Here is a 12205-nt window from a genome sequence, read left to right on the forward strand (position 1 = left end):
ACAAAGGGGCTAGCAAGGGAGCTAGCAAGCAAAGAGCCTAGCGTGGAAGCTAGCAGGAATACAAAATAGTCGTCGTCTGTTGCAATAAAGCAAATTAGGAAGCCAGACCGAGTGAGGCCAGGGCATAGACTAAATAGCCCTCTGATTAGGGCCCGGACAACAGGTGAGCGTCCCGAACACTAGCCAGAGGTAAGTGTGTGCTATCTGCCGTCATGGCAACTGAAACAAACAAAACCAAGAGGTGCTGAAAACAAAAAGTGACTAGAAAATGTAAACAGACTATGATCCGGGCAGCGGATCATAACAGTACTCCCCCCTTAAAGGACAGATTCTAGATGTCTCTTGAAAAAAACTAAAACCCAAAAAACTAAGAGATCATTCAAAGGAGGGCGGAGAGAGGACTTGGTGGTGGGTCGCCAGGGCACGTGTCCCCGATTCCACCGGGGATGAGTCAGGTGGCGGCGGTGAATGGAACGCTGCTGCCGCAGGCGAGGCAGGCGACCACGGAACGCCGCCGAGTCAATGGGCGCCAGTGGCGCAAGAAGCAGCGACACCTAGGACGTAGGCGTAGAACTATCTTTGGGCACATCCTGATTTGATTATGATTATGATTCAGGAGCTTTAATTCAATTAAAAATGTGTCATTGATGCATCTTTAATTTATGTATATTGATGCAGTTTTACATTCACTGAGGTGGTACTTTGTTAAAAAAGTTTGGAAACCACTGATTTAGAGGGCTTCATGGGCGGAATAAAGGACCTCCCATTTACTCCATTGTAAGCAGACTTTTATTTCCGTTTATTTACGTGTTAGAATGCAAAAAAAAACAAACATATGTGTACTTGTCTCTTATAAGGATTGTGAGCAACAGGCTAAATTCCATAAAAGTGCAGTTCTTCTTTAACAATTGACATTGCAGGCCACTGTGGTATAAATCAGATACATTGCACTCAACCAACTACAGTCCGCGAGACATCTAGAGTTCAAAAAGCAATTTGACCGGGAGCGGTGTATTCATATCACATACAAAAAGCCAGTGGCGTTAAAGCTGCCATTTGTCACTAGCTGGTGGCCAATGTAAGTCGTTCAACCATTGATTGTACATGCAAGGATAAAAAGCACACAATTTACATTTTTGACCCATTCTACACAACCTTCCTGAGTCATGGTGTAGGAACAAAAAATCAACCAGCACAAACATTCAACAAACATGGTCACACATAACACAGCTTGCCCATTGAACTGTGTGGAAATAAATAAAAAGGTCCAATCAACATAAATAAAAAATTAAAAAACTTACACCAAATTATATCCATTACAAGGGATGATGGGAAAAATGCAAACACTTTCCCCACAGTTATCCATGTTAGGCACATTTTAGCTGATTTATATTTCTGATTGATTAAAAAACCTTTAGGAGGTCGTCACAGAAGTAAACAAGGTAGGGGTTGAACTTTCACATACTCTTAATATCCAATTATAATAATGATTCATTATATATCTATTATGCTATTATAATATAATATGTACTCATAAATAATTGCTAGGGATAAGCGGTATAAATTGGATGGAGCTATGTTTTATATATATATATATATATATATATATATATATATATATATATATATATATATATATATATATATATATATATATATATATATATATATATATATATATATATATTTTTTTTTTTTTTTTTAATTTATAACACATATATATATATATATATATATATATATATATATATATATATATATATATATATATATATATATATATATACTATATATATATAATAACAACCAATTATACTTAAACTAAGGAAATGGAGTGTGACTAAATTCAAGAGTGTGTATGGTGTAAGACTATGTGTAGGAATTAATTGAGTGAGAATGAGTGAGAGGCGGAAGATCAAGAGGACAAGGGATTTCGGAGGTCCGTGAGGCGAGCAGGAAGTCGGGGGCAACGCGGGGTGAAGAAGGTCCGTGTCCAAGCGGGTGGTCGAGATCCAACAAGAACTCAGGGAAGCAAAGGAAACGCGAGATGCACAGCACGAAAACAGGAACGGGGATCTGCTGCAGGAACGACGCGACACGACAATGAAACATGGAGGGGAAAACAGAGAGAGAGCAGGATTGCATCAAGCAGGTATCAGGCTTACTGTACGGGAACAGATGGTTACGTTCTGGCCAGGAACGCAGGTCTGCATTGGCTTAAGAAGCCCAGCCAGATCATCACAGACAGGTGCGTTGATTGCATATTGAATGCAGCTGCCGGCTACGTGACGTGTGCAGGAGAGGAGCGGCCGTGGGCGCGTCCCGAGGTGCGCTCCGCGGGGCTACTTGACGAATGGGCGATGGCATGTGCCCGGGCCGTGACAGTACCCCCCTCCTTACGGACAGATTCCAGATGTCCTAGGGCTGAGAGCAGAACAAAAAGATCAAGAGACAAGGGAAGGTGGAGGGGTGAACTGGGGGTAGGTCGCCAGCCCAAGTGTCCCCGGGGACGAGTCTGGTGGCGGCGGCAAGTAGAATGCCGCTGCGGCCGGTGAGTTGGGAGACCAAGGAATGGCCACCTTCTTGGCCGTTGGGAAGGCGGACGTGAGTGGCACCAGAACCACAGCAGCCTACTAGATACCTGTCCATGTCCAGGGCATCGCTGCTGTTGGCGCAGAAATTTTCCATGCCTGGCCACAGAGGGCGATGTGTGTGGGCGCCTGATGGCCGGAAAGTGCGGCCGGCCAGCCGGAGGTCACGGGGGCGACGATGCTGGAGACGTGGAGGACAATACCGTCGGAGCCGGAGACGTGGAGGACGATAACCTCGGAGCCGGAGACTTGGAGGACGATGTCGTCTGAGCCGGAGACGTGGAAGACGATGTCGTCAGAGCCGGAGACGTGGAGGACACAGGCTGAGGAGCTGGCTGAGGTGCAGAAGCGGGCGCTGGCCGTGGAGCTGAAGCCGGCGCTGCTGGCCGTGGTGCTGAAGCCGGCGCTGCTGGCCGTGGTGCTGCTAGACGTGATGCTGACGCGGGGGCCGGCCGTGGTGCTGAAGTTGGCGCTGCTGGCCGTGGTGCTGCTAGCCGTGGTGCTGCTAGCCGGCGCTGCTGGCCATGGTCCTGCTAGCCGTGGTACAGGTGCTGATGCGGGGGCCAGCCTGGGAGCTGGTGCTAGCTCGGGGGACAGCCTGGGTGCTGGTGCTGACTCTGGGACCAGCCTGGGAGCTGGTGCTGGCTCGGGGGACAGCCTGGAAGCTGGTGCTGACTCGGGGACCAGCCTGGGAGCTGGTGCTGACTCGGGGGACAGCCTGGAAGCTGGTGCTGACTCGGGGACCAGCCTGGGTGCTGGTGCTGGTAGTGTGGTTGGTGGGTGCGGCCAGGCAAACCGAAAGACGGGCTTGCTGGTGGTTGTGGTTTGGCCTGCCGGAGAACAGGTGGTGAAGGTCTAGCAGGGGATAGCCTGGCTGGGCGCAGCTGTGCTACCACATCAGCACAGCCACCAGTACTGCGCCCCTCCCCCCTTCCTCCAAAAGCGGATGCCAGACGCTTCCTGTCGAACGAGGAACAGTCACTAAGGATGGGAGGAGGGTGTTCAGGCGGCGGGTAAATTCCTCTTCCCAAATATCACCGCTAAACATTCCCCTCAAAGATAGGCAATCAGGACTCATTTTCTCGGGTGGAGTGTAAAAAATAAAAATAAATCATGAGTGGCCAAAAAAAAAAAAAAAAAGTCACTGGGTGCGGGGCTAAAGACACTGGGAGTGGGGCTAAGGAAAAAACTGTGCTGTCAGGTCCTTATAAATAATTTGGCCAGAACGTACTGTTGTGTATGCAGGAGGAGTAGTGACGGCACAGTTCCACAAGAGGGAGTAGTTGCACTATGATTTATTATATATATAAATATATATATAATAACCAATTGAGGAAATTGAGTGTGACTAAATTCAAGAGTGCGTATGGTGTAAGACTACGTGTAGGAATTCATTGCTGAGTGTTTACCAGAAGTGATGTATGAGGGGCAGAAGATCAGGAAGACAAGGGAGCTCGGAGGTCCGTGAGGCGAGCAGGAAGTCGGGGGAAATGCGGGGCGAAGAAGGTCCGTGTGCAAGCGGGTGGTCGAGATCCAACAGGCAGTCCGGGAAGCAAAGGAAACGCGGGGTGAGACGAGACGCACAGCACGAAAACGGGAACGGGGATCTGCTGCAGGATCGACACGACACGACAATGAAACACAGAGGGGAAAACAGAGAGAGAGCAGGATTGCATTAAGCAGGTATCAGGCTTACTGTACGGGAACAGATGGTTATGTTCTGGCCAGTAACGCACGTCTGCATTGGCTTAAGAAGCCCAGCCAGATCATCACCGACAGGTGTGCTGATTGCATATTGAATGCAGCTGCCGGCTGCGTAACACGGGCAGGAGAGGAGCCGCCGTGGTCGTGTCCCGAGGTGTGCTCCTTGAGGAATGGGCATTGGCATGTGCTTGTGAAGGTTTTTTAAGTAGTCAAGGCTCACGTTTCGGCCTCTTGTCCACACGCAGATGCATACTTTTGTCTTTAAAAACTCAGACTATTACAAACGCAGGCCAAAGTGTAGAGATCCAAAACTCTCTGCTTAGCGTATGCGTGTACACGGCACAAACAGAGACTTATGATGACGTCACGGTTGTACGCTGTCATTTCCAAACTCAACAACACTGCCTTGCTACCTTTTAACACACTAGAAGAGGACTTACTGTATGTTTGAACATAAACATGCTGCTCTTTTCACTCAACATTAATAAAAAAGACACATCAAAAAGGGCTTTACGACACTCCCGCAGGCGCAAATGACAGTCAGCTGTTTTAGATACGATCGCTGTGGAACCTCCACCTGATAGGACAACTTTGACAAGCAAGACTTTTTGCTCTGAGTGTCATAAGAAAGATGCAACGTTATCTTTTGTTTTTAGTCCTTGTTTAACGACAAATCTTGAAGTTAACTTACGTGTCTTGCTCCCAACTGTGCTCGCGCGTAAAAAACGACCAAGCAACTAAAAAAAACATGATGTAGTGTCTTCCTTGTAGTGTGTACTGATGTTAAAGACAACATACACTTCATTACACATGTACCATATCACTATATCCATGATTAAATGCTTTATAATTCCACAAGAGTTCTGCAGCGGTACACGGACGTCTGTGTGCTTTATACAGACACTTGAACATGCAAAATGGTTTCATTGGTTCCAAAAACATGCATAGGTTGTTTGGCAACACTAAATCGGCCCTAGTGTGTGAAAGTGAGTGTGAATGTTGTCTGTCAATCTGTTAGCCCTGTGATGAGGTGGCGACTTGTCCAGGGTGTACCCCGCCTTCCGCCTGAATGCAGCTGAGATAGGCTCCAGCACCCTCTGCAACCCCGAAAGGGACAAGCGGTACAAAATGGACGGATGGATGGCTCGTTAGTGCGTGCTGATTTTACAAATAATGTACACTTCACTGCACGTGTAATATATCACCATGTTGCTGAACACGTTATAATTCTATGAGTGTTGGGTTTCAGCAGCAAAGGCGTGCATTCGGTCTTTAATAATGTTCCCAGGATTATGTGTACGTGCAGGCTGGTTTTAAATATAATGTACGTGTTATTGTACATCTAAAGTATATCAAAATAAACATAATAAGAGTTGTAATGCTGCACCAAGTCAGCTATAACTGCTTTTTTCAGGCTTCTGATTGGACCACATGTGCATGACAGCAGGTGTATGTTTGTGTGTAGACATAGACAGTTTTGAAACTACACTTGTGTGGATGGAGATCGTTTTAACCCCAAATATGTGTTTTTGAAACTCTCCATGTTCGTGTGGACATGGCCTTAAAGGCACTACCTAATCCACTTGTATGTTTGTTATAATAGTTTGTCTTTTTATATTGTTTATGTATTGTTGGCAGGTTGAAAACAGCTCAGTGGATTTGCGTGGAAAAACCACCATTTAAACGGCAGCGTATAATAATCATCAAAAACGCACGAGAGACAAAACTTTGTTTATGCGGTCACACCACACAGCACATATGGCTGTGAGCCATCTGTTTTTATTAGCACACACAAATTGGCACAATCAACCACGGACGCATTTCAGCTGTGCGTGTCAGCCTTCAATAATGAAAACAGGCGTTTAGGAAATAAAAGACAATTAGGCCAAACGCAATAATTGAGGGCACATCTTAACATGTATAATTAAACCTTATTTAAGCAAAAATATTGCTCCGGCCCGGCTGCACCAAATAATGATATACATCTATTTAATAAAGTCAAAATACAAATAAGGCAACAAGAGAAGTATCCCACACTTCTCTTTTGTAAAGTAAATTTGTACAGCCGATATGGGCACCTACATCAACAATATGATTTGCCTGGGAAGCTGGACAGGACAAAAATACATAAATACAAAAAATGAATGATTTATTCGATTACTCGATTAATCGATCTGGATATTCCATAGAATACTCGATTACTAAAGTATTCGATAGCTGCAGCTCTAAATTATACCTATCTACGACAGTGCAATTAATTTCGAGTTATCTGTTAACGAAATGTATATATATATATATATATATATATATATATATATATATATATATATATATATATATATATATATATATATATATATATATATATTTGTTTGCATGCAGTCGACTTTCGCCCGCAGCTCAATTTTTTTAAGCCCAATGTGGCCGGCCAGTCAAAAAGTTTGAACACCCCTGCACTAAACATTATTTCTAAGGCTGCCAGATCAGACCACCAAGAGTAGCAATAATTTAACTCTACAAGACTAAAAGCGACACCACTTTAACTATTAAACACTGTTTGTACAAAATAACACATTAAAGATACATTACAGTCAAAAGTGATGATTGTAAGTACACCAAACCATGCTGTGAATTATGCCGAAAACTCCCGGAAATTGCTCTTGTCCGTCAACATCCCGAATGAAGTTACGAATTCCCAGATCTGATGGGGTTTTTTTGTGTATAAAATATTGTAGCATTTGCCCAGCTTTTGATGACAAGGAGGTGTTCAACAATTACTTTCTTAAAACTAAAGACCACGCCAAATCAACATCTATAGCTGTCTTTCTAAAAACGAGCACACACAGCCGCTTGCCTCTACCCTCCCTGTTCCTGTTCTTCCTTGCACTCGTCCGATCACCAGTCAGAACACATTTATGAACTCTCAGACTGTCGGAAAATACTAGAACTCTTCAAGCAGAAACAACTGAACACGCATTTTCTAAAATGCACATTGCCCCTACACCGGTGTTAACAAAATGTCCATCTACACATGTGGAATGTAAAAAAAATGTCTGCCCACATAAAAACACATTCACTGGGCTGTCATGCACATTTTGTCCAAGCCATAAAAAACAACCACAGATGATTGGCACATGTCCATCAGCATAGTGATATATTTTTTTTGTCTAATTGCCTGTATGTGTTGTAGGATACCTCCATGCCCGTGAAAAGGGGGTAAACAAATGTTTATCCTGTTTGGCGTGCGATCTAAAGAGTGCTTTGAATTTTGGACCCTAAGTCTACAGCAAAAAAGTAATAGTAAGGGTTGCAGTAAACATTTTATAGGCTGCAACTATAGTTGTGAAGAATCATTTTCTTCAAGTCCACTGTGTTAAATTAAAATATTCTGAGATTATTAAAGTATTTCGGATTCTAAATTTTTAGTAAAAGGCATTCGATAACCAGCAAAGCTAAAGAAAATATGCCGATGAGTAAACATGCTAAACACTGACTACAATGCTCAACAAGGCAATGCAAGTTTGGTCATGAAACAACTGAAGTAGTACAGCTAGAGTCCACAATGACAATGAGAGATTATATTCTCTTTATTAAAAGCCAGCCTACCTTATACTTAACTTTGAAGCTGCTTGTTAGTAATGAAGTAACATGACTTCATATGGCTGCAATAATGAGAACATTACACCGCCTGCAAACTATGTTCTGTATACAGGCCAGTCGACTGTGAGGCAGCAGGCTGTTTGTTCCTTTGCCTCATTTAAGATATTCCTGTTGAATTTCCCAGGGTATATCCGTGCCTCTATTTCATTAATATTTTGGTTAACGCCTGCGGACCTACTTCCTTAACATCCGTCTTGAAGTTCTAAGTCGCAAACATCCTATTCCCTGCGTCCCTTAATGACCGAGTCAGCTCAGCACTGCAAAGAGAGTCCGTTTTACTTACAGTAGGTTTGTAATTACAGTGAAAGTGACAACAAAATTAATGCTTTTATGACCCCATTTTTGTTGCATTACCATGTTTGTGGTTGCTATAATGATGGTGTTGTTGCTAACAGTGATGGGTGCTCGTATTTCTCAAACACCAGGTGCCCACAGTTTGACAGGCATCACGCCGCATTCATTTTCTACGTGGGTGATGCTGGTGATGTGGGATGCTGTATTAATCTTGCCTGCATGCACGTTGATGGTAACGGCAGCGTGACACAAATGACTGTTTGCCCAAGGACTTGGTTTCCTTTCTTTTCAGCTGCTTTGTATATTTTATCGTACGTCAAAGATAAAAAGATGATCGTCCATGATGTGCACCCCACAAACACTCCGTGAAATTGTTGTAAATGACTTTCATTCTTCCCTCAATCTCCACTCAGAATGCCTTTTATGACTGTGAAGGCCATGCTACTGCTTTTTGAATCTTTTCCTTCTTCACATTTCAATTTATTTTATTTTTATGCCACTGACAAAAGGCTTTTCCATTGAAATATTGTACACACAGGTTACCTTATGCATATGTTTTGATGCAAAGGTTGGGCTGTAATATATGTTAAGCTGTGAAAAATGGACTGAAATGTCAATATTGATTGTTTTTGACCTCCCTCCACTTAGGTAATCTGCCACAATCTTATGTTAAATATGTCCCCTTAGCATTTCCCGCTTCGCCACTGCTAGACATGAGACTAAATTGTGTAGTTGTTCTTATTTTCTCAGTGCTGCCTTTCTTTGTTTGTCACAGACAGTTGAATATTACAACTGATGGCTAGTGGCACTAGTAATCTTTGTGTTGATGTCATTTCCATTCTATCATTGGATTCGCCCGCAGTTTCCATCATTCTGAGTGAAAAACAACCAGAATTCAAAAGCGGGTTGTACATTATGTATTCGTGGCGTGTATGAGCGGCAGGAGGCAAAACCTTTACAGCAACCCATAGTGAAAGGGCAGTGCACTGTGAGGAGGATATAAAAGAACACGAAGCCAGTGCAGAGGAGTGTGTCTCTAAAGTTCATGGTGATTTTATCACCTTGTGGATGAGGCCAATGAGGCTCATTTTTAGCCGACCGTTACTTTGTACATCAGCATATTAATGCAATCTGTTGGCTTTGTCACAGACAGCAAAGCCTGATATTTTGCAATTTTGGCTTTTGGGAATTAAACATGTCCTCTTGTTTATTTTGTTTACCACATTGTCCCTTCAGGTGTAATTCCCTCAAAATCCGACTTTAACTAACTGCCAGCAAATGATAAATGGAGGAAGGAATTGGAAGTGGAGATGATAGTGAGTGCTGATGTAACGTCTAATGGCTTGTGGTGCATTTGGCTCTTAGTCGTCTTCCTCCTCTTCCCTCAGGCCAAGAGCGCATCGGGATCGACTCCAAGTATGAGCAGGAAGGAAAAGTGCAGTTTGTGATTGATGCGGTGTACGCCATGGCCCACGCGCTGCACAACATGCAGAGGGACCTGTGTCCCGACCATCCTGGCGTTTGTCCACAAATGGAGTCTGCTGAGGGAAAAATTTTGCTCAAGTACATCCGGAATTCCAGCTTCAACGGTGAGTCAAGTTACAAAGCGGAAGTGCCTTATTTCTTGGAGAGTTTGTTTGAATATCACTATAAAATGTTTTTAATCCTTGAATCGACTTACTTCAAAACTACGGTAAGCCTTTTACAAAAACAGACGCTCTCAAAAAAGTGTTAAAAGTAAGTCATACATTTTTTTTTTTTACTTCCAATGCTTTACATTCTTCAACAGATCCAGACCTATCCATACATGTTTTTATATATTTGTAAGTTGTTTATATTCTATGCTCATTTTGTAAAATCCAACATTTTTTATGATGGGGAAAAAACACAAAATATGTATAATTTCCAAAAAACGAGTTGCAAAGTGGAATACTTTCGATAAGGTAATTACAGCCTTTAATAGGTCAATAATTCATAAGAACACTGATATTGTTGCCCTATTATTTGAAAATGGTAATATATGATGTTGTTTTTAATTTTAAACACTTCAACCCCGCGACCCCGAAAGGGACAAGCGGTAGAAAATGAATGGAACTCTTTCAGCAGCTTCAGACCTATCCATAAATACTAAGTTATTACTTTTTCATGTCTTTTAATTTTTTTTCTTTTTTGTAAAGAAAAAAAATTAAAACATTTTCATGAAAAAAAGGGAAAATATGTCATATTTTGCAAAAATGTGTTTCAAAGTCGAATATTACATATTAGGTTTCAAAACGGGGTTGAATGGTGGCGCAATGTTTAGTGCTCGTGCCTCACTGCAAGAAGGTCCCAGATTCTAATTCCGGGCTCGAGGTCTTTCTGTGTGGAGCTTGCATGTTCTACATAGGACTGCTGGGGTTCTCTCAGGGTAGTCCGGCTTCTTCCCACCTCCAAAGACATGCACATGGGGATACATCCATCCATCCATTTTCTACCGCCTGTCCCGTTCAGGGTCGCGGAGGGTGCTGTAGCCTATCTCAGCTGCATGGCAACACTAAATTGGCCCTAGTGTGTGGAGGTGAGTGCGATTTCTTGTCTGTCTGTTGGCCCTGTGATGAGGTGGTGACTTGTCTGCGGTGGCGTGGCGCAGAAGGGAGAGCGGCTGTGCCAGCAACCCCTGGTTCGATTTCAGCATTTGTAGTCACGGCTGTTGTCACCCTTGCTCCTGATGGGTCGTGCATAGTGCCTTGCATGGCAGCTTCCGGCATCAATTTATGTGTGAATCAATGTATGATGTCTAATGTAAAGCACTTTGGTATCATGCCAGGTATTTCAAAGCAACATTTACCATTAGATTTACCCTGCCTTACGCCCAAGTAGTCCAGCCCTCACTGCAGGGCAGGTGTTAGAAAATGGATGGATGGCAGGCATCAACACCTATTGTTGCTAAAACTGAGCATTTGTTTTAACGTAAAAAACGTTGATGTTACATAACCACATAGTATGTTGTGATCTAGTGGTTTAGTTGTGCCATTGCACATATACACACTGACAATGGACACACAATGTCTTCAAAACCACATTTTCACACCTCTGTAGCAATAACAACCCACCACGATCATTGTTTATTGCATTTAAATCCTTTTTTGTCAGAGTTTTCTATTTGAATGTACAACTCACAAAATACAATGCATATGAATGAATAAAGACTACAAAAATGGGACCCATTACCTTCCTGCTTGGCACTCAGCATTAAGGGTTGGAATTGGGGGTTAAAACACCGAAAATTATTCCCGGGCTCGGCCACCGCTGCTGCTCACTGCTCTCCTCACCTCCCAGGGGGTGATCAAGGGTGGTGGGTCAAATGCAGAGAATAATTTTGCCACACCTAGTGTGTGTGTGTGACAATCATTGGTACTTATAAAAAAAAAATTAAAAATATATATGTATCTCGCATTAACTCGTGGTAGAGAAGTGTAATTACTCCTAAATCTATGTTTCCCTGTATTCTGAATGCTTAGATTAATTTACTATGTGTGGTGAAAGGTCAGGTTTTCAGTGTATAGAAAAATATGTGTTTCAATGGTAGTTAATGGGTGACCAAAATGGGCAAAGGGGGTAAATGTATTGTAAATAGATATCTCCTATTTGGAATATCTTTGCAAAAAGTGTTATAAAACCTTTTTAAAGATGAACGTGTTCAAAACTATGTGGTCAAATTTCAGTCGTCAAACTTTTACATTTAACTGATTTGTCAAATAAAATCAGTTTTTTGGTCAAAAGTGACTCAACGGTTAAAGTGAGAAAGTCTATGTAGATTAAAAATAGCCACCGTTGCATTTGTTATAATGACAGAAATATTTAATGAAATACAACACTACCATGAATTGATTTATGTGGACCCCGACTTAAACAAGTTGAAAAACTTATTCGGGTGTTACCATTTAATGGTCAATTGTACGGAATATGTACCGAAC

At 42.6% G+C, this 12205-nt stretch overlaps 1 protein-coding gene across 2 annotated transcripts in view; it reads left to right on the top strand.

Annotated features, from left to right (window-relative positions):
- Positions 1-12205, top strand: part of LOC133653510 (metabotropic glutamate receptor 7-like) — a 133912-nt gene that overhangs the window by 39747 nt on the left and 81960 nt on the right. For both annotated transcript variants that reach the window (XM_062052863.1, XM_062052862.1), the window contains one exon: positions 9638-9838. In XM_062052863.1, the coding sequence (XP_061908847.1) occupies positions 9638-9838 (201 nt within the window). The remainder of the gene's footprint in view (positions 1-9637; positions 9839-12205) is intronic.

Source organism: Entelurus aequoreus, linkage group LG07 (assembly GCF_033978785.1).
Source record: "Entelurus aequoreus isolate RoL-2023_Sb linkage group LG07, RoL_Eaeq_v1.1, whole genome shotgun sequence".
In the NCBI taxonomy this organism is placed as follows: domain Eukaryota; kingdom Metazoa; phylum Chordata; class Actinopteri; order Syngnathiformes; family Syngnathidae; genus Entelurus; species Entelurus aequoreus.